This window comes from Sorex fumeus, unplaced genomic scaffold (assembly GCF_029834395.1).
Source record: "Sorex fumeus unplaced genomic scaffold, SorFum_2.1 ptg000100l, whole genome shotgun sequence".
NCBI classification, from domain to species: domain Eukaryota; kingdom Metazoa; phylum Chordata; class Mammalia; order Eulipotyphla; family Soricidae; genus Sorex; species Sorex fumeus.
In genome coordinates, this window is record NW_026606157.1 from 4661706 (window position 1) to 4689634 (window position 27929).

At 50.0% G+C, this 27929-nt stretch overlaps 1 protein-coding gene across 3 annotated transcripts in view; it reads left to right on the plus strand.

The window, feature by feature from the left end:
* The window catches only part of PLEKHA5 (pleckstrin homology domain containing A5), a 216606-nt gene extending 192472 nt beyond the window's left edge, over positions 1–24134 (plus strand). The window contains exons 21-32 of one of the 3 annotated variants that reach the window (XM_056134570.1): positions 2889–2990; positions 5624–5735; positions 7895–7941; positions 8893–9081; positions 10514–10631; positions 14381–14499; positions 15866–16075; positions 17094–17234; positions 18397–18518; positions 20686–20831; positions 21404–21509; positions 23908–24134. In XM_056134570.1, coding sequence (XP_055990545.1) covers positions 2889–2990; positions 5624–5735; positions 7895–7941; positions 8893–9081; positions 10514–10631; positions 14381–14499; positions 15866–16075; positions 17094–17234; positions 18397–18518; positions 20686–20831; positions 21404–21498 — 1401 coding nt within the window. In that variant the 3' untranslated portion in view covers positions 21499–21509; positions 23908–24134. Of the gene's footprint in view, positions 1–2888; positions 2991–5623; positions 5736–7894; positions 7942–8870; positions 9082–10513; positions 10632–14380; positions 14500–15865; positions 16076–17093; positions 17235–18396; positions 18519–20685; positions 20832–21403; positions 21510–23907 lie in introns of those variants that run through there. The other 2 variants (XR_008795226.1, XM_056134569.1) reach the window with 2 other exon arrangements.
* Positions 24135–27929: the final 3795 nt, after the last annotated feature.

Below are 27929 nucleotides of genomic sequence, written 5' to 3' on the forward strand. Positions count from 1 at the left end.
GGCTTTGCCTCGGGGAAGGGGCAGTAAGGGGCCCTCCAGGGCACAAGCCTCCAGCTGAGGAGGGCCCGGGGCCAGCACACCCACAGCCTCGGCCAGTCAAGTTTCTTGGCTCTCGGGTCTGCTGTAGAACGGTGCTAATGAGTTCACGATCACGATCACGACCACCCTGTTGTTCGTCGATTGCCTCGAGCAGGTGCCAGTAACGTCTTCTTCGTCCTAGCCCTGAGATTTTTTTTTTTTAAAGTGCCATATTCAAGGCTTTTTCAGGGTTAGGAGAATGAGACCCATCATTGTTACTGGTATATGGCATATTGGATACGCCACGGGGAGTTTGCCAGACTCTGCCGTGTGGGCATGTTATATTTGGTAGCCTGCCAGTTTGACCAAATTAGGAATGAGATGATAAGATGTCGTGCGGTGGAGACAGTCAGGCATAGGGTGGGAGACTCTGCCTTGTTCTCTCCCAGGAGCTGAGTGTGATGATCTCTGGATCCTGGCCGTTGTTGGAGTTACACGGCAGTTGGTGGGTGTAACTGTCTAGCTACTGGCAGGTCCAGTCCCAAACTGTGCAGGCTTGGAGATCTCAGCCCCGGGTCCCACACACCTGGGTTCCTCTGTCAGTTCTTTTATGCGTGAGGCTCATCCAAGTGTGTGGAGAGTGCTCCCAGCATGACCTTGGCTGGGCCTCGGTGGTCTTCAGCTGTTGGGCCCTGGTGGAGACAGTCAGGCATAGGGTAGGAGACTCTGTCTTGTTCTCTCCCAGGAGCTGAGTGTGATGATCTCTGGATCCTGGCCGTTGTTGGAGTTACACGGCAGTTGGTGGGTGTAACTGTCTAGTTACTGGCAGGTCCAGTCCCAAACTGTGCAGGCTTGGAGATCTCAGCCCCGGGTCCCACACACCTGGGTTCCTCTGTCAGTTCTTTTATGCGTGAGGCTCATCCAAGTGTGTGGAGAGTGGTCTCAGCATAGCCTTGGCTGGGCCTCGGTGGTCTTCAGCTGTTGGGCCCTGGTGGAGACAGTCAGGCATAGGGTAGGAGACTCTGCCTTGTTCTCTCCCAGGAGCTGAGTGTGATGAGTTGCTTTAAAATAATCCCATGGATGGTGTGGATGGTATGAGCAAAGCGTGTGACGGGTTCAAGAAGTTTCACTGTCTCACACTTTGCTCATACCATCCACACCCGGCTTCGATTCCCAGCATCCCATATGGTCCCCTGAGCATCACCAGGAGTAATTCCTGAGTGCAGAGCCAGGAGTAACCCCTGTGCATCGCCAGATGTGACCCAAAAAGAAAGAAAAGTTTCTCGGCCATGCGACATTTCATGCCATTCATAACAAGCAATACAAAATAAATTATCTGTCGTCTGCCTAGGAGCAGGCTTGAGTGGTGGTGGGAAAATTCAAACTAATGGTGGTGGGAAGGTGTAATGGGGGTGGGATTGGTGTTGAAATCTTGAACTTAATTATTGTGAACAACTTTATGAAAAAAGAAATTTTTAAAATAAATAATAAGACTGAAATTTATTATCTAAAAAAAAATAAAGGGAAGTGAGTACCAAACAAATGATGGATGGGGCCAGAGCAATAATAGTACAGTGGGTAGAGCATTTTGCCTTGCATGCAGCCGACCCTGATTCGATCCCCAGCTTCCCCTTTGGTCCCTGGAACACCACCAGGAGTAATTCTGAGCACAGAGCTCGGAGTAACCCCTGAGCATTGGTGGGTGTGACCCAAAAAACAAATTAAAAAAAAAAGAAGAAATGATGGCAATGTGTTGTCTTTTCCCTAGAGGTACTGGGATAAAACCGATGGGACCCGCACTGTAGCAGAGCAGGCAGGGCATCTGCTGTGCACACGGTCAACCCAGATGTGATCCCTGGCACCGCATATGGCCTCCGATACCTCACCAGTTGTGACCCGAGAACGCGGAGCCTGGAGTCACTCTGAGCACAGCGAGTGTACCCACCTCATACCAAAAAAAAAAAAAAGAGAGAGAGAGAGAGAGAGAGAGAAACAATAGTGAGCAGATACGTTCCCCACCTGTAGTTCCTCAGTGCGTGGCATCTTGGCACTCCGAAATTTCTCAGGTGTACCGCCAGCCTGGAGAAGGCACCTCAGCGATCACTTGCACCCCTGAAATAGAGGGTAGGAGGTGGGTCGGTGAGCTGCTGCGGACTCATTCTGGATGCAGCCGGTGACAAGTAGAAGGGAAGAATATAGAATATTACAGTCTCTGTGATTTGAGAGGTTAGGCGGTCTTCTTTCTCCCCCAGAAGGGAAGGGCGTAGGTGGGTCTTATCTATCATCAGAACGATGAGTAAGGTCCATTTACTTGTTTATTAGCTGAATTAGCTTTGTTCCAGTACTATAAATTTATTCTAAGTCAAGTCCGATCCGGCTGGGGCTGGAGTGATAGCACAGCAGGTAGGGCATTTGCCTTGCACGTGGCCAACCTGGGTTCGATTCCCAGCATCCCATATGATCCCCCGAGCACCAACAGGGGTAATTCCTGAGTGCAAGAGCCAGGAGTAACCCCTGTGCATCGCCGGTATGACCCAAAAAGCCAAAAAAAAAAAAAAAGTCAGATCCGGCTGTTGAGGACGAAAGCAACATGTTTTGTGTTTTCCCTTCTGGAGAAATTTGAATCAGGGTGGAGAAGCAACCAGTGCTAAGTGCTAAAAAGGAGTTCAAAATCATCTTTTTTTTTTTTTTCACAAAAAATAAAATAAAGTGTGTGATCTTCTAAACATCTAGAGAGATGCTGATGATTTCAGTGGTTCAAAACCTAAATGCCCATTTTTTTCCATTAAAGGTGATTAAAGCAAAAAAAATTGTTTTTAATAATGAAAAATAAATTTGAAAAAAAGTGATGCAGGTTCTTTTGACTGTAGGAGCTGGAGCGAGCTTGGCGAGAGTACGATAAGTTGGAGTACGACGTGACCGTGACCCGGAACCAGATGCAGGAGCAGCTCGACCGTCTCGGTGAAGTCCAGGTACAGAGGCACGGGCGCCCCAAGGCCCCAACCCACCCCCATTAAACACGCCAGCTCAAATGGACCCAAGGCTCCTTGTGGGCGAAGGTCGTCGGGGTGGGCACCCGGTGGGAGCCCGGGATCTTGTCTGGTCTCTCCCGTTTCACTTGGTATGCAGGTTTGAATTACATGGATTAGGGCCTTATCAAATAATGGACATTTTATCTCTATTTTAAAGTTTATTCTAATCCATGCTATATTAAATTAATGCTTTTTTTTTTAATCCAACTCTTCCTTTGCCTGTTATCTTGACGGTAGAGTAGAAAGCAGCAGCCCCCCCCCCCCCCCCCCGGTTTGGCATAACAAAGCCAGTTCACGTAAACACACCTGTCTCAGGCCCATGTGGTGGGTTCCTCACCTGCAAAATAGTCCTGATGCCTGTCTCAGAGCACTGCCTAGAGAAACCCGAGTACCTCAGTTGCGGTGTTGAAGGGGATCATGGATACTGCAGCGCTGAAGGGGATCATGGGTGCCACTATGTGCTTTAAATATTTCCAGCCCCTCCTGTAGCTGGAAGCCTCGGGGACTCAACGACCAGGCTAGCAGAGCCGACCAAAGGGTCTCAGAGGGACTATAGCATCCAGCGGGTGTCTGTCTGCGCCATGAGCCACACAGTGGCTGGACGTGTGATGGGCTTCAGTTGCAGCCAGGGCTAGAGTGTTCATTTACAGGCCCAGAGCGATAGCACAGCAGGTAGGGCGTTGGCCTTGCATGCAGCCAATCGGTGTTTGGTCCCTGGCATCTCATATGGTCCCTCAGCACTGCCAGAAGTAATTCCTGAATCCAGAGTCAAAAGTAAGCTCTGAGCATAGCAGGGTGTGACCGAAAAGGCAGAGAGAGAGAGAGAATTTCATTTACTTGTCTTCATTTAGCCTCACAAATTCTGGGGGTCTGAGAGATGGTCCAGCTGCCAGGGCGCTTGCCTTGCACAGAGCTGACCCAGATTTGGTCCCCAGCACCGCACAGGGTACCCCAAGCCCTCTGGGAGTGGTTTCTGAGCACAGAGCTAAGAGTCAGCCCAACCTGAGCACAACCAGGTGTGACTTGTAAACCAAAATATTTAAAGAAATACAAATTTTGTATTTTTTTAGACATAAATTATGCTGATAAAATGAGAAATGCAATCGAGGATAAAGGTAAAGGTAAAGGTAAAGGCCCTCCCGTTGATCGTCGATTTGCTCGAGCGGGCCCAGTAACGTCTCCATTGGAGACTTTGTTGTTACTGTGTCTGGCATATCGAATACTCTCGGTAGCTTGCCGGGCTCTCCGAGAGGGGCGGAGGAATCGAACTCGGGTCGGCCATGTTGGCCGCTTGTAAGGCGAACGCCCTACCCGCTGTGCTATCGCTCCAGCACAAATATCAGGGCTGGAGAGATAGTACAGCAGGTAGGGCATTTGTCTTGCACCTGGCCAACCTGGGTTTGATTCCCAGCATCCCATAGGGTCCCCCGAGCACCACCAGGAATAATTCCTGAGTGCACAGCCAGGAATAACTAACCACTGTGCATTGCCAGGTGTGACCAAAAAGCAAAATGAATAAACAAAAATAAAATGATAAATATCTAAGCTAGAACCCAGGGCTCAATAAACTTTGTGTGAGACACCAGATATTAACTACTTAATATTAATTCCAGGTATGGACTCTTCACCACATAATGTTCATGTTTGGGATTTTTGTTGCTGTTTTCAACTAACCCCTAAAAATGTTTTCAAAAACAAAAGCCCGTTCTTAGATTATACGCTGTACAATTAAAGACATGCAGCTGACCAGGTTTGATCCCTGGCATCCTTTATGGTCCCCTAAGCACCACCAGGAGTAATTCCTGAGCACAGAACCAGGAGTAACCCCCGAGCATCCACCGGGTGTGGAGTCCACTCGCGGCCGTGGACTCAGGAGTGTATTGACATGAAGAGACATGGAACTGGGCTTCTTTGTTGCTGTTGTTTTTGTTTTCGTAGGTTTTTGTGTGTATGTTAACAAACTGACGCTCTTCTTTATTTTATATCATTATTATTATTATCATCATCATTATTATTTTATTGCTGTGTGAGTGTCTGATTTTTGTTTGTTTGGGTCTTTGGGCCGGACCCAAAGGTGCGCGGGTCCTAGCCTGTGCCCAGTGATCATTCCTGGCAGTGCTTAGGGGACCACATGTGGTGCCCAGGATTCAAACTGGCAAACCCCGGGGCTGGAGTAATAGCACAGCAGGTAGAGCATTGGCCTTGCATGCGGCCCGACCCGGGTTCGATTCTCAGCCTCCCATATGATCCCCAAGCACGGCCAGGAGTAATTCCTGAGTGCATGAACCAGGAGTAATCCCTGTGCATCGCTGGGGATTCCCCAGATCGTAAGTAAAGCAAGAGGCTTGCTGAGATGTGCGAGAATGGCACACGCAGCTGAGAAAGAATCTCCCTCCCCGTTACTGCTCCCAGCTCTGTCTTTCTTCCTGTCCGCTAAAATCACAAGATGGGGAGCCAGGACGGTCATAATGGTCTTCTCGAAACTTAACTCTACTCTAATCCTCATTTCCTAACATCTAGCTAACCGTAGGGACATCGATCCTGTATTAACCTCTGCGGCTTTCCACCGGCAGACCGAGTCGGCGGGGATTCAGCGCGCTCAGATCCAGAAGGAGCTCTGGAGAATCGAAGACGTCGTGGAAGGCCTCAGTAAACACAAGCAGCAGCGAGGGATCGCGGAAATAGGTGAACGGGCTTTGCTTACTCACGGCCGTGGACTCAGGAGTGTATTGACATGAAGAGACGCGGAACTGGGCTTTTTTTTGTTGCTGTTGATTTTGTTTTCATAGGTTTCTGTGTCTGTGTGTGTTAACAGATTGACACTCTTCTTTATTTTATATGATTATCATCATTTATTATTATTATTTTATTGGGGCTGGAGCAATAGCACGGCGGGTAAGGTGTTTGCCTTGCATGCGACCTACCCGGGTTCGATTCCTCCGCCCCTCTCAGAGAGCCTGGCAAGCTACCGAGAGTATCTTGCCCACATGGAAAAGTCTGGCAAGCTCCCCATGATGTATTCGATATGCCAAAAACAGTAACAGCAAGTCTCACAATTTGTTGTGAGAAGTTACTGGTGCCCGCTCAAGCAAATCTGTGAACAACAGGAGGACAGCGCAGTGCTATTATTTTATTGAATCACCATGAGGGACAGTTACAAAGCTTTCATGTTTGAGATCCAGCCATACTATGATCGAACACTCATCCTTCTACCGGTACACACTTTCCAACACCAATGTTCCCAGTATCCCCCCTCTCCTCCCATCCCAGTCCTCACCCTGCCTCTATGGCAGACAATTTCCCCAATACTCTGTACTTTTGGGCATTATGTTTTTCCCAAATTTTCCCACCACCATTCAAGCCTGCCTGCCAGGGGCAGACGCTAGATAATTTTATTTTCCATTGATTGTTTTGAATGTCGCAAAGTGGCCGCACACTGGTGGGATCCTAGGTTGTAGGTAGTTGGGTTCCAGAGACATCTCTGTAGGGCTCTAACCTATTTTGGGATTCAACTGGGAGTCGCAGGACCAGTCTCTGTTGGTGCGCTAAGATGGCGCCCAGCAGAAGCTCATGGGCATGACAGCCAGGCTGTGGAGCGAGCGCCCGGTGCCTCTGCTGCCATGCGGCCTGGAGGCTTGGTCCTGGTACCCGCATGCCTGGGCCTTGCTTGTGGAAGCTCTTGGACACCGGGGTTCCATCTGGAGTAGGTGGGTAGACTGCACCTGTTGCATGTGGGGTGCCCCAGCAAAATTAGCTCTATTCTGGGGCTGGGCCTGTAGCTCAGTGGTGGAGGCATCCTTTGTACATGTGACATCTGAGGCTCCATCTCCAGCATGACACATTCCCCACACAGAATTACTTTGTGTTTAATGTTACAGCACCCCACTGAAAGTATGCCTTCCCCAGGATGGATCAGTGGCACCTTGGTGAACTGTCATCAACGTGTATGTGTGTGTGTGTGTGTGTGTGTGTGTGTGTGTGTGTGTGTGTGTGTATGTGTGTGTATGTGTGTGTGTGATTATAGGTGAACTGTCATCAACGTGTGTGTGTGTGTGTGTGATTATAGGTGAACTGTCATCAACGTGTGTGTGTGTGTGTGTGTGTGAGAGAGAGAGAGAGAGGAGAGAGAGGTAGAGGGAGAGAGAGAAAATGCATTCTAGAAGTAACATAAACAACATCGCTGTGTATATAACTAAACACATTTTTTTATTAAAAAAATTTTTAATAGTGAGACATCATGAGGTACAGTTGCAGACTTACACATTTTTGAAAACACACATTCTTATCCTCACTCATGCTTACTGGTTTTCAAGAAGTGAGAGATCAGCACAAGTTTTCCATGCTGACAGATACCACGAAGTCACACTCTCAAAACAATCTATTACGATCTGTTAAATCGTGATTCCACCAGTCACCTTTGTGATCAGCCATACTTTGTGTCAATTGATTTGTCTATTTGAATGCAGTTGGCTTCAAATTCTGAAAATACTAATAGACATATTAATACAAACATATTAAATATCAATAAGCATATTAATAAAGAAGGGATCAGAAACTGGAGGCTTCGCTACAGTAAGTGCAGTACTCGGGAATTGCCGAGGGGCAGAGCAATCTCAGCCTTCTATGTTAAGACCCCCGGTTGATAGCTGGCACCAGAAAGAATGAATAGAAACTTGAAAAGTACAAGGGCAAAAAGAAATTACTCCCCCCTTTTTGTAGCTGTATCAGGATACTGTAAATACTTAAGATTTTATTTGCTTTTTTTTTTAACTCATCATGATTTACCAAGCTATTGCTAACAGTTTCAGGCATTCAATATTCAACATTTTATATATTTTTGATAGGTATGATAGGACCAAAGCCTTTCTCAACAGTTAAGTACAAAACGGAGGTAAGTTTGGATTGTTTTTCTAACTATAAATTATTCTCACCTGAATATTAAGACATAAATTAGAATTGACTTGTGTATTCTCATAACAAGAAAAAAAAACTGCTTTCTACGTATATGTAAGAGCCACTGTTTTAATCTTGAAATTTCTCTGGTGCTTCTAACAACTGTGACTTTTTCTTCCCTAGTGCAAAATATTTTGAATCGTTGCTTTTTATTTGTGTTAAAGTTTTAACACTGTCATACTCTTTCTATTCTAAGTAACTTGGATATTACTGTTTCTTATATTTTAGAGTGCTAAGTAGATAAGTTGGCTGCATATTCTGCTTACTATAAAGAAATCACAATTGCAAAGAGATACTGTCAACCTAATTGAAAGCATCTACGGTCTTAAATTTTGTATAAAAGCAAATTTTTTTAAAAAAATTTTTTCCTCTTCAGAAATTGAAAGCGGAGTGGGATTTGTTGTTCTTCTCTCTTTTTAAAATGAAAGACATTTCACAGAGCATCCCGGTTTAATGTTGAGCTTCCGTATAAAACTCACCTGTGCATTAGAGAAAAAAAAAACTAAATACATCCTTATTCGAAATCCGCTTATTATTGGCTCTTGTGGGGGGAAAAAAACCTGGGGCTGGAGTGATAGCACAGCGGGTAGGGCATTTGCCTTGCACACGCGGCCGACCCGGGTTCGATTCCCAGCATCCCATATGGTCCCCCAAGCACCACCAGGAGTGATTCCTGAGTGCAGAGCCAGGAGTAACCCCTGAGCATCGTTGGGTGTGACCCAAAAAGCAGAAAGCAAAAAAAAAACCCTCTGATTTTGCTTTTTAAGAGGAGACTTGGCAGTATCCCTTTTATGACATTAAAGTGAATTTAAGTTGCCATTGCAAAGAATTTAGATATCCTTCCTTCAATCTGCTTGTCTAAATAAGGTGACTGTTCTACAATCTTTAGGAAGAGGAAGTAGTCCCACCTCGTCCTCCACTTCCTCGGTCCTATGACTTTACAGAGCAGCCTCCCATTGTCCCCCCTCTGCCCAGTGATAGCAGCTCCTTGCTCTGTTATAGCAGGGGCCCAGTGCATCTGCCTGAAGACAAGAAGAGTCACCAAGTGCAAGGATATCCGAGAAACGGATCTCACTGTGTAAGTGGCCAGAGAGCCACGGAACCACCCTTCATACCTGCCCCCCTCTCCGTTGGAAAATTCATTCACTTTCCGCAGAGACTTTTTGTATCGTCACCAATTTATCTAATGTTTCGTTTGGTTTGGGTTTCAGTTTCATTGTTGGGGGTTTTTTGTTGTTGTTGTTGTGTCTTTGTTTTGGGTTTATTGATCACGTGTATCCTTTGTGTTTTTTCCTGTTTGGGTTTTACCATTCTCATTTCTTTTAATAGCCTCATAATTTTAGTCATCTATTTCCTAATTCTGGTTTGGGGAGTAAATTGTGGTAACTGTGTGTGTGTGTGTGAGGGAGCGTATTTTAAAATGCCGTTTAAGATGCAGAATTTAGGTGCAGAATTCTAGCTCTAGATTCAAGCAAAGAGAGAAGAAAAGGATTGGCTGGAATTTATCAGAGGGCTGGGGCGTGGGTTAGTCTGCGTTCGAGGTTCTGGCATTGCCACAGCAAGCTATTTCCCTTGGAAACTGGCAGAGAATCTCTGGGAATAAAATTAACGTACAGGGGCCGGAGTGACAGTACAGTGGGTAGGTGTTTGCCTTGCACGCAGCCAACCCAGGTTCAATCCCCGGCATCCTATATGGTCCCCCAAGCACTGCCAGGAGTAATTCCTGAGTGCATGAGCCAGGAGCAACCCCTGAGCATCTCTGGGTGTGACCCCCCCCCAAAAAAAAGAAAGAAAATTAACGTACAGTGCATTGAGCACAGAGAAGAAACCATCTCTCCAGAGGTGGGAGCAACCACGTGCCTTGCACACGTGAGTTCCAGACTTCAGTTCCTTACAATACTGGAGGAAAAAAAAGAACTTCAAACAAATCTATCCCTAGAAGACTCGTCTTGATTTTATTCATGTATTCATTTCTTTCTTTTTGGTCCTTGGGGCATAAGCAGCGGTGCCCAGGACTTCCTCCGGGCTCCATGCCAGGCACAGTTTGCAGTTCAGGGCATGAAACTGGTGGGCCACATACGAAGCCAGTGCCAGCCGCCCTCTCTCTGCCCCGTCCATCTAGTTTTACTTTCAAAACCTTCGTTTCGCTAGTTTAGAAATCACCCCTATTATTTTTTTTTCTAAGTTGTAAAATACGTGTTGATTGCATTGAACCCAAGAGAGCCGAGTGAGGGTTGCGAGGTTCCGTTTTCTACCCATTTTCCCCCCGCCCGTGTCTCCTTCCCTAGGGAACCAGACAGGGGCACCGGGTGCCCTGGGTGCAGTTGGGCATCAGCTTGTCTTTGCTCATAGATCTCCCAGGCGAGACACAGTGATCTCTTATTTCAGAAAGTCGGGGCGGTAGGTCAGAAAAATGTGGGGACGTCAGCTTTAGGGCTGAGCATCTTGCATGAGACGTCCGGCAAGTGTGTGGCTGTTTAATCTCAGCGATCGCACGTCTTTGTTTCAAGGGTCCAGATTATAGACTCTACAAGAGTGAGCCAGAGTTAACAACAGTGGCAGAAGTTGATGAGTCTAATGGAGAAGAAAAGTCAGAACCTGTTTCAGAAATGGAAACCTCCGTCAAAGGTCAGCGTTTGGGATATTTATCTCCTGTGCCCCTCCCTCCTTTATTTTTTTTAAAGACATTGAAGCCATAAATCCAGCTCACGTGTTGACCCTGTATGTAAACGGATCCACGTCCCCTTCTCTGACGCCTTGGGTTCTGGCGCGTGTCTAAGCATGGTCATGGTCAAAGGCAGCTTCGCTGGGAGGGCACGGGGAGGTGCCAGGGGCTCCCCGCGCCCTGCGCAACGTTGCTGGCCATAGCCCAGGAGGAAACACGCAAAGCCTGTGTGTGGCCACGCAAGCTTCGCCGCTCGCCCCCACTTACACACGGAGATGGAACTTACCGGCCTGGTCTTCGTCCTTCTCATTTTCCTTCTTATTAAGAATGTGCGGAGGCACCCAGAGGTAGTCCAGTCAGGGCTGCAGGTGGCCGAGCCTGGCGCCACAGGTGACCCACCAGGCAACAGCCGGGAGTGGCCCCCAAAAGAAGCAAAGATCATTTGTTTCATTTGTTTTACTTAAAGAAGGGGAAGTGGGGCTGGAGCGATAGGGCATTTGCCTTGCACGTGGCTGACCCAGGTTCGATACCCAGCATCCCAGAAGTAACCCTTGTGCATTACCGGGAGGACGGGAGGGAAGGAAGGAGAGAAAAGTGAAGAATAGAGAAAAGAAAAGAGAGGGAGCACAGTTGGAGCCATAGGACCCCACGTGGCTGACCCGGCTTCCATCCCTGGCATCCCAGATGGTCCCCCCCAAGCCCATCAGAAGTGATTCCTGAGGCCAGAGCCAGGAGGAAGCCCTGAGCACTGCTGGGTATGGCTGAAAGAGAGAGGGACTGGGGAATGCGATGAGTTGATAAGAATAGGTCAAAATAGGGGCTGGAGAGAGAGCACAGCGGGTAGGGCGTTTGCCTTGCACACGGCCAACCCGGGTTCAATTCCCAGCATCCCATATGGTCCCCTGAGCACCGCCAGGAGTAATTCTTGAGTGCAGAGCCAGGAGTAACCCCTGTGCCTCGCCGGGTGTGACCCAAAAAAGAAAAAAAAATAGGTCAAAATATATCTGTAATTATATCCTCGATTGAACCAAATGGTTCACTTGAAAGAAAAGATTATCAGACTGGATTAAAAGCTGTAACACAGGGGCCAAAGTGATAGTACCACAGGGAAAGCACTTACCTTGTGTGCGGCTGGTCCCTGCTTGATCCCGGGCATCCCCTATGTTCCTCTGAGCACTGCCAGGAAAGTTCCTGAGTGCAGAGCCAGAAGTAACCCCTGAGCATTGCCAGGTGTGGCCTAAAAACAAACAGAAAGTTGGATGAAAACGTCAAATTGCAGAAAGACATATAATACATCATTTCGTGAAAAATACGCAAAACTTGGCCAGGGGTGTTACCTCAGTGGTAAAGTTCAGGCCTTTAAAAATATAAATTAATTGGGCTGGAGCGATAGCACAGCGGGTAGGGCGTTTGCCTTGCACGCAGCCAACATGGCCAACACAGGTTCGATTCCCAGCATCCCATATGGTCCCCCAAGCACTGCCAGGAGCAATTCCTGAGTGCATGAGCCATCTGTAACCCCTGAGCATCGCAGGGTGTGACCCAAAAAGCTATATATATATATATATATATATATATATACATATATTAAAGCTCATGCTTTGCCTCAGTGAGGCTGACTTCTTTCGCCAGCAGCACAAAAAAATAATGAAGTGAAAATGTATTAAACAAACTGTCACTGTCACGGTCCTCCCATTGCTCATCGATTTGTGCGGTACTATGAAGAGCCCTGGGCCCTTTGTACTCACACCTTCTCTCTACTTGTTGCGAGGTACCTGTCCTGTTCTGAGAGAAGGGGAAGGGACCTGCTCCTCCCTTCACTGGTGAGGCCTCACTTAGGCAGTAGGTGGTGGAGGAAATTGGGGGGTTGGGGAGGGCGTGTGGGAGTTGATGGGGCCTCAGTGTAGAGGAGTTGAGCCCTGAGGCCCAGTGCAGTCACCCAAAGGCACATCTTTGTTCGGCTTCTCACTGCTGAATACAGAATCCAGGGCCGGGCCTAACACTCTGGGGCACGCAGCCCTGAGCAGACACTCCGTCAAAGGGGATATTCAATTAGCAAATCAGCATATGAAAAGGGACCCGTGTTTTCCCCCCATCACAGGGACTGCAAATTAAATGGACCAGAAAGGCCCCAGCTAAGACTGCCATTACCTTTTTGGATTTCCTAAGAGTTCCTGGTAGTGGTTCAGTTGCCTTGCTTCTCTCTCTCCCCCCTGGAGATCCAGCTGTGGGGTGAATATATTTTCCCTTTCTCCTGTCCGAGCTGCAGGCCTGGCCCTCCTCTGGACACCGGCTCTGCTGGTAAGAGGGAACTGCATCCTGGTTCTGATGTTGCCCTTCCAGGCACTGCTTGAAAATTTCCCCCATTTAGAGATCTACATCTTACCACATGGCAGAAATTGCCCTTTAATCTTATTTTAGTGAGCTGCTTCTTTTTTCATGAAAATTCTTCAATTTTAGCAGACGCCTTTTCTAACATTTCCCTTTGACATCCTGATAGATTAAGGTACCTTTAGTGGATGTTCTGGTATTTTAAGCCACCTGTTTGTGTTCTTAACAAAGCCTCATGAGTTAGATAGTGCACCCTTTTCTTTGGCTGTGCCACTTGGTAAAGATTTACTTCCAATTTTGTTTTAATATTTATAAATAAGATTGATCTAGGTGCATTTTTATTTTATCCAAAAAAGAAAAAAGAAGATCATTGGTGCTAGAAAGATAGGAGCTGCAGTCCCGTTCACTGTGTCTTCCCCTAAGCACCACACTGTGGGACCCCAAAACTATAAATACCCCAGTGGGTCTCCCCACATCTCCCAGCACAGAAGGAACTTTGGTCAGAGCCATTTGTCACGGGCCAGCTTTCTTGGTTTTGTGTTGACTTTGGGGCCACACCCAGCCGTGTTCAGGGCTTACTCCTGGCTTCTGCACTCGGGGATCACTTGGTGGGGCTCAGGGAACCACCAGGGCACCAAGGGTCAAGCTTTGACCAGCCAGCCGTGTGCAAGGCAAGCGCCCTCCTCGCTGTCCCATGGCTCTGCCACCAACAGGCCAGCGTTTTAAACATTAGTAGGCAGACGGTTTAAAACATTGAAAATAAGAACTTTGGGGAGGTCCAAGAGATCGTTAAGGTGGGTGGGACACTTGCCTTGCAGGCAGGCAACCCATATGGTGGTCCCGTGAGGGTGTCAGAGGAGGCGTTCTCGGGCTCCAGCAGAGGCAGAGTGTGACCAGGTGGGCAGCCCTCAGCCGCGGCCTCCTTTCCACTGAGGGACGTGGTGGGGGTGTAGAATCCGTCAGGTATTGATGACATTCATCCTTCCCAGTGTGGTGCCGTCCATCCATCCCTGCAACTTCATTTCTCTTGTTCCGTTTGGGGCCCACACCCAGCGGTGCTCAGGACGGACTCCAGGCCCTGCACTCAGGAATTGCTCGTGGCATGCTCAGGGAACCTTGTGGGGTGTCGGGGATCAAAGCTGGGCTGACCCAGGTAGGCCCGGGTTCCTGATTCTCACCCGACACGAGCCTGTCGGCATCCTGAGCTGCTTCATCGCCAGCTCCTTCGAGGAACTGACAGGATTAGTTGGTAACTAATTAGCCACTGCGTTCCCCTGGCTCCTTCCAGAAAAGGGATTTGCCTCCTGCTTCTAAGAGCCACAGAAACGGAGGCTTCCGAGAGGAGCGATGAGTGTGAGCAGGGTCTGGTTTGCGTTTTCAGGTTCTCACTTTCCGGTCGGAGTTGTCCCTCCGAGAACCAAATCGCCCACACCCGAGTCCTCCACAATAGCCTCGTACGTGACCTTGCGGAAAACGAAGAAGATGATGGAGTCACGAACGGTATGCGGCCCTGGGTCGGGGGGCTCGAACCCTGCTCTGACTTTCCTCTGTGCCTCTCTGGTTTGTAGCGTCTCCTGGAAAAAAAAAAATCCCCTCGTGATTTAAGAAAAACTTTTAATAATCTTGCTTTGTCTGGGGCTGGAGCGATAGCCCAGCAGGTAGGGCGTTTGCCTTGCACGCGGCCGACCTGGGTTCGATTCCCAGCATCCCATAGGGTCCCCTCAGCACCGCCAGGAGTAATTCCTGAGTGCAAAGCCAGGAGTAACCCCTGTGCGTTGCCGGCTGTGACCCAAAGACAAAATAATAAATATTTTTTTAAAGGTATTTTTCTAAATTAGAAAGTTGAGCTAGAGAGAGATGACAGCAGGTTAGGCACTTGCTTTGCATGTGGCTAACCCACGTTTGATATGCTCCCCCCAAACCCACCAAGAGTCATCCTGAGCACAGAGCTAGGAGTAAGTCCTGAACACTGCCAGATGTGGCTTTAAAAAACAAATTTAAAAAGTCATAATGCTAAAAAAATGGGGCGGGGGGGAGGACCAAAAAAATGTATTACTGATCAAGCAGAAAGATATCGATGAATTTATAGTATTTTATAACTAGCTCTACCTTAAGCACTAAGGAGAGACTTCTACATAAATAAAATACTGAAGAAAAAGTTTAGTTTTACAGGAAAGATCTTTATGAGGAATACCAGTGCCAACAGAAAACACTTAAAGTGTCTCTATGAAGTGACAACGTCTGTTAAAAATATGAGGAATGTGTATAAACCAGTTTTAAGGTTTTTAGTGTTGGAATTTATTTGTTTGGTTGGGCTTTGTTTGCTCTGATTTGGGGGCCACACCTGACAGTGCTCAGGGCTTACTCCTGACTCTGTCACCAGGGATCACTCCTGGCTGTGCTCAGGACATTATGGGATGCTAGGGATCAAACTCAGGTCGACTGCACACAAGACAAGTGCCCTACCCGCTGTTTCTATCTCTACAGCCCACAAGTTTAAGGTTTTTCATGGGAAATAATATAGTTACGTTATTCACAAGTATATGAAAATTGCTCCACTTAAGTGCTAACTTAAAACCCAATGCAGTACTCTTTTTCCATTTTGATGTTGAAGAACAAATGTTAAAATTACTAGTCTCTGGTGCTGGGGCACTTGCCGTACATACGGCCGACCCGGATTCTATCCCCAATACCCTTAGGAGTGCTCCCTGAGCATAGGGCCAGGAGTGAACCCTGACCTGAGCAACCCCATCCCCCCCCCCCCGAGCCCCAGACTTGGCCCCAAAACCAAAAACCACACATACTTCTCAGAGTGCGTCTGTATTTATCCTGTATTTATCCGTTCACGTTCCTGTCTGGTTTGAAGGAAAGACCAAGAAGTGCCGTGGAACAGCTCTGTTTGGCCGAAAGCACCCGCCCTCGGATGACGGTGGAAGAGCAGATGGAGAGAATCCGGAGGCACCAGCAGGCCTGCCTCCGGGAGAGGAAGAAGGGGCTATACGTGCTGGGGGCCAGCGAGCCGTCCCCTGCCCAGAGTCCAGCCACCCTGCGGGAGAATCCCTTCCGGCTTGCCCAGGTAGAGACAGCCTTTGAGCTTTCTCCTGTGCACCTCAGGCCTTCTGAATCTTAGAGTCACAGTGCCGTGATGGGTAGGTGTGGTGATCTCTGCGGTAGGAATTGTCTTCTGTTGTTGGATTCTTTCCCCCCCCCTTTTGCTTTTTGGGTCACACCTGGCAATGGACAAGGGTTACTCCTGGCTCTGAACTCAGGAATTAGTCCTGGCGGTGCTCAGGGGACCACATGGGATGCTGGGGATCAAACTCACATAGGCCGGATGCAAGGCAAATGCCCTACCCACTGTGCTATCGCTCCAGCCCCTGTTGTTGGATTCCTAAGCCAATCTGCCGGAAGTAGCCCTGGGTGCAGACCTACCACAGGGTCACTTGCAGGGACATTCTTACTTACGCCAGCTCATTCCCTCCACTGCCTCTCAGGTCTTCAGGTCTTACTCCTGGCTCTGCACTCAGGGATTGCGCCTGGGGGTGCTTGGGGGAACTGTTTGTGGTGCCAAGGATTGAACCCAAGTCAGCCACATACAAGGCCAGTGCCCGGCCTGCTGTGTTACCTCTCTGCCCTGACCCTGCCCTTTCAAAAGCTTCGTCCAATCTCTTCCCTGGCTTTTTAGAAACCCCCTTTTCTGGCTCACCTCGAGCTGACCTTTCTCGTAGAGAGTCAGCAGATCAGCAGCTACGGAACTGCACTTTCTACGAGTTCCAAAACTAACAATTAAAACAAAAGATGAGATTGAAAACAGAGGTGAAGGCACTAGCCTTGCATCCACCCAGCCCCAGTTCCATCCCTGGAACTGTGTCTGATTTCCCCCTCGCCCCCAACCCCCACGAAGTATGGCTTCTGAGCACAGAGCCAGGAGTAACCCTTCGAGCACTGCCAGGGGTGAGCCAGGAAAACCAAAAGATGTAAAATAAGAGATGAGAAAGAGTGTGCAAGCCCGCCTGCGTGCGTGTCGTTGCTCTGTTGGTCTCTCGCAAGGAGATCTCTGAGTGGCATGTCAAAGCTGGGTGTCTTTCGGACAGACGCGGCGGAGAGACGACAGCATGAGAGAACCGGCGGCCTCCACTGAGGAAAACGGGGGGAAGCCAAACCAAGGGACCCCTGCCCCAGAAGCCGGGCGGCGGAAAGACGTCGAACCCGAAAGCACAGACTTCATGGAAGAGGTACCGAGATAATTTTCAGGGCGATGGTCCTAGCGGTGGGCCCAGATATCTGAAGACTTATCAAGTAGTAAAATAGACAATAAAGTTGGGTTTCCTCTGCCGCATAGGCCTTTGCTCTCTCCCCACACACCCCCAAACACCCCTCAACCAAGAACTCACTGGGACTGGAGTGTAGTACAATGGGGAGCTTGCCTTGCACAGCCGACCAGGGTTCAATCCCAGCACCCCAAATGGTCCCCCAAGCCCACCAGGAGAGATCCTTGAGCACAGAGCCGGAAGTAAACCCCGAACACCGCCAGATGTGGCTCAAAACCTAACAAAACACGAACTGAAAGTTTAAAACTGACCGGGGGACTGGAGCTGTAGTACAGTAGGGCGTTTGCCTTGCACTCGGCCAGCCAACCCGGGTTCGATTCCCAACATCCCATATGGTCCGAGCACCGCCAGGAGTAATTCCTGAGTGCAGAGCCAGGAGTAACCCCTGTGCATTGCCAGGTGTGACCCAAGAAGCAAAAATAAATAAATAAATAATAATTAAGGAATAATAAAACTGATTCGGCTGGAATGATAGTACAGTGTTAGTGCGTGTGTCTGCCTTGCAAGTGGCCGACCCAAGTTGTGTCCCCAGCATCCCATATGATCCCCTAAGCACCAGAACCAGGAGTCAGTCCTACGTGCAGAATCGGGAGTAACCCCTGAGCATCCCCGGGTGTGTTCCAAAAAATAAATACTTACAACTAGTGGAGGGGCAGGGAGCTAGAGATAGGCCTCATGGAGACACCCCAAGCCCGGTCCCCCGCCCCAGTGACCCCAGCATGGCTGAGCCAAGTGTGTCTGGGCTTGGCCCCCCAGGTCTGAGTGTCGCCGGGAGGTGACCCCACCAAGCACGTGCTCACTCGCGTTTCTCCTGGCCAGTGTCTTCGCTCCCCAGAGAGCTCTGGGCAGTGTGCTTCAGCCCTGTAAGGCCTCGCCAGTTTTGCCCGAGTGCTAAAGCAAACTGGTTTTTGCTGTTGATCTAAATGTACATTTCTGAAAGTAATTGGACAGGCCGGGTTTAAAGAAATGTTTGTTTAGGAATCGTTTTAGGTCTCTGGAATGTGAAATTATGAAATGTGGTAAGACTGCCTTAAGAAAATGATTTTTTTTCCTTCTTTTCCTGTAGCTTAAAAAAACGGAAAACGTTCTCTGTGAAACGCTTTGCCAACCTGAGCCAAATGGAATCAGTTCTGAGGAAGTGAGGGATCAAGGGAGGATGAAGGAGGTGCCGGAGGACGGGCCATGCAGGTAATAATTAGGGGGACCAGCCGGGGAGCCTCAGGATTGTTCCTGCTTCAGCTGGTGGACTTGGGGGGGGGGGGGCGCTGGGCGGGGCCCCGCCTGCCTCAGGCTCTGGATTTCTGTCTTGTTTGGGTTTGGGGTTTGGGGCCACCCCTGGCAGTGCTCAAGGGTCACCCTGGCTCTGCACTCCGGAATTACTCTGGCAGGGCTCGAGGGGCTATAGGAGGTGGCCCGTCAAAGGAAGGACACCATGGGGTGCCAGGGACCGAACCCGGGTCAGCCGCAGGCTAGGCATGTGCCTCCCTCTCGCTCCGCCGCCCCACCCCAAGACTCGGTTTCAACCCCAGCACCGTTCAATGGAAAAGAAAAAGTGACTTTGAGAGCCAGAGAGTGTGGGACTCTCGTGGCCACATGAGGAGTAGGGAAGCACTCGTGGCATCAGTGCCCGTCTGAGTGTCCCAAGCACGCAGTCTCTGCGAGTTCCTTTCTCAGACTCACCCAGCCCTCACCCCCCACACCTTGCCTGCCTCGTGGCCCCGTCATTCATGAGCCCTAACCCTCCGGTCTCGCCCCTCTTTTATTTTTTGACCATCAGTGCTTGGTACCATCCTTCATTTTTTTTTTTAATTTTTATTAGTGAAACGCCATGAGGTACAGTTGTAGACTTACAGATTTTTGTGCTTGGGTTTCAATTATACAATGATCAAGTACCCATCCCTCCACCAGTGCCCATTTCCCACCACCACAGGTCCCAGCATCCCTCCCACCCCCTATCCCCCCATCCCACCCTGCCTCTGTGGAAGGGCATTCCCTTTTGTTCTCTCTCTCTTTTTGGGTGCTGTGTTTGCAAAAGAGGCATTGAGTGGCAATCATGTTCGGTCTGTAGTCTACTTTCAGCATGCTTCTCCCTCCTGGGAGGATCCTCTCAATACCCTTTATTTGGTGCTCCCTTCTCTATCTGAGAAGGGATATGTCACTTCAACTATACTTTTTTGCCTCTCTGGGATATATTCCCAGGGGAGGTATTGCTGGGTCAGATGGGAGCTCAATTTCTAATTTTTTGAGAATCGTCCGTACTGTTTTCCAAAAGGGCTGAACCAGTCGGCATTCCCACCAGCAGTGAAGGAGGGTCCCTTTCTCGCATCCTTCATTTTTAAAAGACCAACAGGCAGGACACTTGTCCTGCACATCGCTGACCTGGGTCAGTTCCCCAGCACCCCATAGGGTTCCCCAGACTCCTCCGAGAGTAAGCCCTGAGCATTGCTTGGTGTGATCCAGAAACAAAGAAAAACCTCCCAGTGCTGGAAATGAGAGGTGCTGGCTTAATGTTGTTAAGGATCGGCGGGTAGGGCGTCCGCCTTACAAGCGGCCAACATGGCCGACCCGAGTTCGATTCCTCTGCCCCTCTCGGAGAGCCCGGCAAGCTACCGAGAGTATTCGATATGCCAGACACAGTAACAACAAAGTCTCCAATGGAGACGTTACTGGGCCCGCTCGAGCAAATCGACGATCAACGGGAGGGCCTTTACTTTACTTACTTTACTTTTCTCCTCAGTAAAAGACAAGGGTAAATTTTGCAGTAGGCGACAAAAAGAAAAGTCCTGGGGCTAGAGAGTACGGTGGGTAGGGCGCTTGCCAACCCGGGTTCAGTCCCCGGCACCCCATAGGGTCCTTCAAGCCCCCCATCTCCTCTCCCGGGAGAAAGGACAAAGTGAATGGCATGTAGGCTAGCATTGGAGATGAGTGTTTTCTTTTTCTGAGATGAAAATTGGGTGGAGTGTTGAGTTTGGGGGAGAGATGGCTTGGGCCACACCCAGCGATGCTCTGCTCTGGGGGGTCACTCCTGGCTCTGCACTCAGGAATTACTCCTGCCCGTGCCCTGGGGACCATATATGGGATGCTGGGGATTGAACCCGTATCAACCACATCAAGGAAATACCCTACCCACTGCGCTATCGCTCTCGTGGGTGGGTGGGTTGTTTTTTGTTTGTTTGTTTTTAATTTTTGGTGTTTCTGTAAGAGAACAGGAAATGAGAGACTAGGCTAATTGTAAGCAAAAGCTTATTGCTAGAGTTGGTGGCCTGTCTCCTCGCTTATAATCATCATGATTCAAAGTCACAGAGGGGAATTGTTGCCTAATAACAGATTTGAAACATCAATCTCCTTTCCTCAGCCCTCAAGACGAGACCCAGATCACAAATCACAAGCCGGACGGTCCCCCGGAGGAAGTCACAAAGACCAGTCCCCCCGAGCCAGAGGACACTCTGTCTCCCTACGAACTCCCCGCTGAGGCTTCCCGAGGGAACCAGAGCGTGGCAGGTAAGGCCATGGGGACCATGGCTCCTCTCGGGGTTGGAGGGCTTTCCCTTAATGCTTTGCGTGCATTCCCACCAGCAGTGAGCCCTGGGTACTGCCGGGGTGGGCCCCCCAAACAGATAAAGAATTGACAGTCCATAAGGAGGATCAGAGCGATAGTTTGCCTTGCATGTGGCCGACCCGGGTTCGATTCCCAGCATCGTATATGGTCCCCCGAGCACCACCAGGAGTAATTCCTGACTGCTAAGCCAGGAGTAACCCCTGAGCATCACTGGGTTTGACCCCAAAAAGGAAAAAAAAAAGTCATAAGGAGAGAGGAGTGGGGAAAAGTTTTTGAGAATCGTTCTGGCCAGTTCTGGCCCAGAACTGTTTCTGCCCAGCAAACTTAGCCCGTGGGGCGCTCGCCTTCCGCGTGGCCCCACTAGGAGAGACCCCCTCAAGCAGGGAGCAGCAAGGAACCCTGAGACCTGCCAGGGGTGGCCCCCCAAAACCAAAAATAAACCAGGCCAAATGCGAAAGGAACCGGGAGCTGGGCAGGAATGCGCCCTGAAGCCGCATCTCGTCTTGTGTTGCAGTGAGAAGCCTGTCCCCGCCCCCGGAGCCCTCGGCGACCCCCGCTGCAGCTCCGCAGCCGCAGCTCACCGAAGGGTCCCACTTCATGTGTGTGTAGCGCCGGCCCCAGTACGTATCACCACCATCACCCCCACCCCGCCCCCCCAGCGCTGCCCACTTAGCCCTCCTACCCCTTAGCCGCGCGCATCAGAGCCCGCTTTGGGTACAAGAGAGAGGACCGGGGCTGCGCGCGGTGTCCCCAACTGCCGGGTGGGTCGCGGGGGGGGGGGGGGGGGGGGGGGGTGGCGTGCAGGACCCTCCACCGCCTTCCTGCTTCCTGCTTATTTCATCCAAGTAACCGGTCGCCCATCCCGCTGCCATGGTAACCACCTCCCATCCCGCCTCCGGGGCTCCCTTTGGGTTCCTAGTGGCAAGCGTGAACCCGGGTGTGGGATGCAAACAGGCCCAGTGCTCAGGGGTCACTCCAAGGGAGTTCAGAGGACCGTGCGGTTCCCGGGATGGACTTTGGGTCCACATGCTGTGCTGCCCCTACCCGGGTTGGTGTGCCTGGCTGCGAGATGCGCCCACATGCTCCCCGGGGGCCACGCCCCTGCTGGGGGCTTCACAGCCCGCCCCTCGCTTAGGACAAAATAAGCTTATCCAATCGTGCTGTCTTTTTTGTTCTTGTTTTTTTTTTTCTTTTTGAGTCACACCCAGCGATGCACAGAGGTTACTCCTGGCTCTGCACTCAGGGATCACCCCTGGCGGTGCTCAGGGGACCATATGGGATGCTGGGAATCGAACCCCGGTCGGCGGTGTGCAAGGCAAACGCCCTCCCCGCTGTGCTATTGCTCCAGCCCTTGTGCTTTCTTTTTTATTTATAGGATTTTTTTTCAAGATTTTTGATTTTTTTTTTTTTTACTTTTTTAAACTTTTTTGACTTTTTTTTAACTTTTTTTTTTTCTTTTTGGGTCACACCCAGCGATGCTCAGGGGTTACTCCTGGCTTTGCACTCAGGAATCCCTCCTGGTAGTGCTCAGGGGACCCTATGGGATGCTGGGAATTGAGCCTGGGTCAGCCGCGTGCAAGGCAAACACCCGACCCGCAGTGCTATCACTCCAGCCGCTTTTTTTTAACTTTTTAACTTTTTTTTTTAACTTTTTAATTGAATCACTGTGAGACCCTTTCAGACTGGATTAGATTTCAGTCATACAGTGTTCCAGCACCCGTCCCTCCAACCGTTGTACATCTCCTAGCTCTTTTTTATTTATTTATTTGTTTTTCCAGAATCTGCTTCTGTTCACGCCCTCTCACAATGGGTGGGATCTTCATTTTCTGGGGCCACACCCAGCTGTGCTCAAGGCTCAGGGGGCCACCGAGGGTGCCGTGGCTCAGACACGGGCATGCTTGGAACTCAAGTCGTTCGGCCCCGGCAGCTGGGTTCAGTGAGCGTGGGAAGAACCCACCTTCCACTCCTTGGTTCCCGGGGTGCCCCGCGGTGGGTGGACAGGCTCTGTCCAGCCCGTGGAGCAGTAGCCCCACAGGGCTGCCCACGGCCCCTGGCTTCAACTCAACGCTCAGGTCAGAATTCCAGTGCACTTGCAGGCCCGTCTGTAGCTCTTACCGGCTTTCATGTCCAGAACTACTGGCATTCTGTGCCGGGATGGGGGACGGTGACCCCGGATGTTCCACAGCCCAGGGCACTGCCCCTTGGAATGCCCTGTGCGCTGCTTAGGCGAGAGGGAGAACAACAGACTCCTTGGGCTGCTCACGGGATCCTCGAGGAGTGTCTGAGGCTAAGCTGATCTGCTCCCAGAGTCACGTGATCTTAGAAATTCAGGCTCGGCGGGGCCAGAACAGTAGCACAGCGGGGCGGGGTGGGTGGTTGCCTTGCACGAGGCCGACCTGGGTTCGATTCCCAGCATCCCATATGGTCCCCCGAGCACTGCCAGGAGTAATTCTTGAGTTCATGAGCCAGGAGTAACCCCTGTGCATCGCCGGGCATGACCCAGAAAGTCAAAAAGAAATTCAAGCTTAGGTTCCTCTTTTTTGTTTTTTTATTGGTTTGTTTTTTTTGTTTTTTTGCTTTTTGTTTTTTTGTTTTTTTACTACAAACTGCTGTTCACTCGGGTTTGTTATTTTTTGTTATTTATTTTTTGCTTAAACAACTCTTATTCGGGGCTGGAGCAATAGTATAGCATTTACCCTGCATACAGCCAACCCAGGTTCAATCCACAGCATCCTGTATGGTCATCTGTGCACCGCCAGGAGCAATTCCTGGGTACAGAGCCGCCAAGAGTAATCCCTGAGCATCACCAGGTGTGACCCCAAAAAAGCAAGGGGGAAAAAAAAAATGAACTCCATCTGTGGAGAGGAAAATGAAGAGAAAAATCTCCTTTTGCTTGTGGTGTAGGTTTTGCAAAAGCCTCTCATCGGGCGGATCGTAGGCAGTGTCCCTGCAGTCACTTGAGGTCACGGCCCCGGCTCTTCGGATGTCCACCAATCGCCCTCTCTCTCTCTCTTCCAGCTCTCCTGCCCTCCGTCAGAACCACGGAGAGCAAAGGCCTTTGGACCTCCTGCTACGTGAGAAGATATTGTACAGTATATTTTAAATCTATGAAATTCATAGTTCTGATGCTTTCAACCACAGAGCATCGTTTTATCACTTCTGGAAAATGTTTATTCCAAAACAGCTTTAATGGCCCATGTGTCCACTCCGTGATGTCCAGGTCTCACTCACACCAGCTCGCGCTGCCGCGGTTCCGAGCCGGCCCGCCCCGGTGCTGACTCCCGCGGGCCCCGCCGAGCTGCCCTCCCTCCAGCCAGGTCCCAGGCCTCGGCGTTTCTCCAGTCGAGGTGGATTCCAATTCCTTTCTCCTTTCCAGTACATAGATTTAGTTCTTTCCGACTGAGCTCGCTTTCTTTCTTGTTATTATTATTTTTTTTTAATCCTCCCCCTTCCCATTTCAGCTACTGTGATGCTTTGTTTCACACTTGCTTTGTAAAAAGAAAAAAAATTTATATATATATATTTAAAAATGTGCCATTTTATTATTGCTGGGTGAAGTATGTCTCGCTTCCTGCTCCAACTCTTTCTCAGTCCGATTGCCACGTCAGCAGTTAACGCTATCCCCCCCTGTCAGCTTCCGCGCAAACATTTACCGCTTAACTTCCCCGCAGACAGTTACACATGTAGGTATCTTGAAGTACTGGACTTCCACTTCATTGGAATAGATGTGGACAGCAATAAGCAGGTTTTCAAATCCAGTCCCTTAGTTTGTGTACAAATGTAATTATGTTCATTGTGTATATACTATACAATGAGCACATGTAAGTATTGAGCTCCTTACTATTGTTTAAATGCAAATGTTCATATCTCATTTCTTTTTTATCATGTTAAATAAATGTTGATGTTCTTAAACCACTTGTGTCGGAATTTTCACTCTTTCCAGCCAACATGGAAAAGCTGAGAGCCCAGAGCCTTTGTGGGGTGGGGGTCCAAAGGGCGTGACTAGGAGGCTGGAGCGATAGCACAGAGGGGAGGGCGTTGGCCTTGCACGCGGCCGACCTGGGTTTGATTCCCAGCATCCCATAGGGTACCCATAGCACCGCCAGCGGTAATTCCTGAATGCAGAGCCAGGAGTAATCGCTGAGCATCTCTGGGAGTGACCCAAAAAGAAAAAAAAAAGGAAGAAAGGACGTGACTTAGGCTGAAGAGATAGCACAGGGGGTAGGGCGTTTGCCTTGCATGCGGCCGACCTGGGTTCGATTCCCAGCATCCCATAGGGTCCCCTGAGCACCGCCAGGAGTGAGTCCTGAGTGCATGAGCGAGGAGGAACCCCTGTGCATCACCAGGTGTGACCCAAAAAGCAAAAAAAAAAGAAAGGACGTGACTAACGGGGACCACTGGCAGCGTGCGGAAGGGCTCTTCCTGTCCCCACGTACGGCCCATCCCGGTTCAGAAGATGAAGCTCAAGAGAGCAGAACAGACGCGGCCACAGTCGCATCGCAGGAGAATGACAAGTGGGCCACGTCCCGTTTCCCTGACTGACACGTCTCAGTCCGTGCTCTGCACCCTACCGGGCAAGCATCCACTGTTCATGTTTTTGGAAAAGTCCCGAGTTTCTACTTATTTCAGTGTAGCCCCAGTATCTGTCCTCTTGCTCTGAACGGTGGCTTTTCCAGGGTGTGGGGGGCAGCTGGATGCTTTTCTGGGGCATCAGGAGGACCCCTGAGCTCCTTTGCGTTGAGACGAAACTGGTTCTGGTCATTATTCGTTCCCTGTGCCCTGTTACAGAGGGTGCAGATTTCAGTCCAAATGCAGATGCAGAAAAAAAGTCCAACAGAAATAAAATGAAATGCACAGGTGTTTATAGGGGCTGGAGAGATAGGAGGTAAGACTCTTCCTTTGAGTACAGTTGGCTTGGTTCAGTCCCTGGCAGGACGGATTTCTGAGCACAGAGCTAAGAGTAAGCCCTGAGCAATGCTAGATGTGACCACTCACACAAAGAGCTATAATTTTTTTAAGCTTTTTTTTTTTATTGAATCACTGTGACATAGACCCTTACAAAGCTGTTCATAATTGGATTTCAGTTGCACAGTGTTCCAACACCCATCCCTCCACCAGTGTCCCTACCCACTGCCTGCCTCTATGGCAGGTGTTCTCTCTCTCACTCTCTCTCTCTCTCCCTGTCTCTCTCTCACTCTCTCCTTCACTCTTCTCTCCCGTTCTTCCTCTCTTCCTCTCTCCTTTTGGGCATTGAGGTTTGCAATATTGATCCTGAAAGGTTATCAAGAATATCCCTTTACCTATTTTCAACACTCAGTTCCTGTCCAGTGTGCATTCTCAGTTATTAGTGTCATAGCGGTGAAAAAAGCATTTCAGAGACCATCTGAACATCCTGCATCTACAGCCAGCAGTCAGCACACGTTCTCGTGATGGAAAATAGTGAAAGAGCCCCCTTGGTCTTCGGCGTCTTGGCCCATCTCATCCCTCCTGGCCCCAGCCAGGTCACTGCAGCTCCCTAGGGTGAGGCCTGTCTCAGCGAAGAGCTGGACAGAACCCAGGAACCAGAGTCCAGGACCGTGGAAGGCAGACACTTCCAGTGGTCAGAAGCGAGTTGGGTTGTGCATCTCTGCAGTGTTTGACTTCTAGAATCTTCCATGAGTTAAAATAATTGAAAAGGACACAGTTTTCAGCATATGTAAACGGTGTTATGTCCCCCTGGTGGGGCGGTGTTTGGTTTTTGGTTTGAGAGTCACACTGGCAGTGCTCAGGGGCACTCCTGCCAGGACTCAGCAGGATCACAGTTGATGGCAGGGATCAACAGGACAGCTGCTGTTGTGCACAGCAAGCATCTAACCTCCTTCTGGCCCCAGATCATACTTTCTCTTTTGTTTCTGCTTTGGGCCCACACCTAGCAGTGCTCAGGGCCTACTCCTTGCTCTGTGCTCAGAGATAACTGCTGGTGATGCTCAGGGGCTTGTATGGGGGTACCGGCAAACAAACCCAGGTCAGCCTCCTGCAAGGCTGATTTTCCACCCACTGTACTATCTCTCCAACCCCCACAAACCATTCATTTTTCTGGGGTTTTTTTAGGGGGGGATCACACCTGGCAATCCACAGGGGTTCCTCCTGGCTCTGCACTCAGGAGTTACCCCTGGCAGTGCTCAGGGGACCATATGGGATGCTGGGAATCGAACCCGGGTTGGCCGTGTGCAAGGCAAACGCTCTACCCACTGTGCTCTCGCTCCAGCCCCTTTTTGTTTGTTTTTGTTTTTGTTTTAAGCCATCCATTTTTTAATGCTGCGGGTAAGCTTTTGATAATAAAATTTAAATATGGGGGGGGGAAGGACCTACACCAGGCAGTGCTCAGGGCACATGGAGTGAGCCCACATCTCCTGCCTGTTAAGCACATGCTCTAACCCACTGAGTTCTCATCTCTCTGGCTCCTTGGCGGCAACCCGGGGGGGTGTACAGAGTTTCCACACAGTCCACATACCTTCTGGGCGACTCTCAGCCATGGGGAGCAGTTCAGTGCTAGGGGCTGCGGTGTTGGGGTGCGGGGAGGGACCGACTCCAGTCTGGTGCCTGCAAGCCGCCTTCCTTGTAGTTTCTTCTGCGCAGTCTCCCTTCTCACCCACCTGCCAAAGCCCTGGCGGCCACACTCACGGCAGTATCTGCCCCCATGCCAGCGGCCAGACTCCACCACCTCACGGCTGAGCTCTGCAGAGACCTCGAACTGCCGGAAATTTCAGGTACACCGGGGGTTTTTTCGACAGAGAACTCTGGGGTCTTCTTGGGATGGGGCCAGGCGACCCCTCCCCCGACCCCTGCCACACTCCCACATCCCACAGTCACCGTCATGTCTCTCACCTATTGATTGGCCCAGCTTAACACACTCACCGCTGGGTCTCAGAAGAGATTGACTGTCTGCACAAACTCCCTTCTCCGTCTTTTTTTTTTTTTTTGGCTTTTTGGGTCACACCTGGTGATGCACACGGGTTACTCCTGGCTCTGCACTCAGGAATGACTCCTGGCAGCAGCTC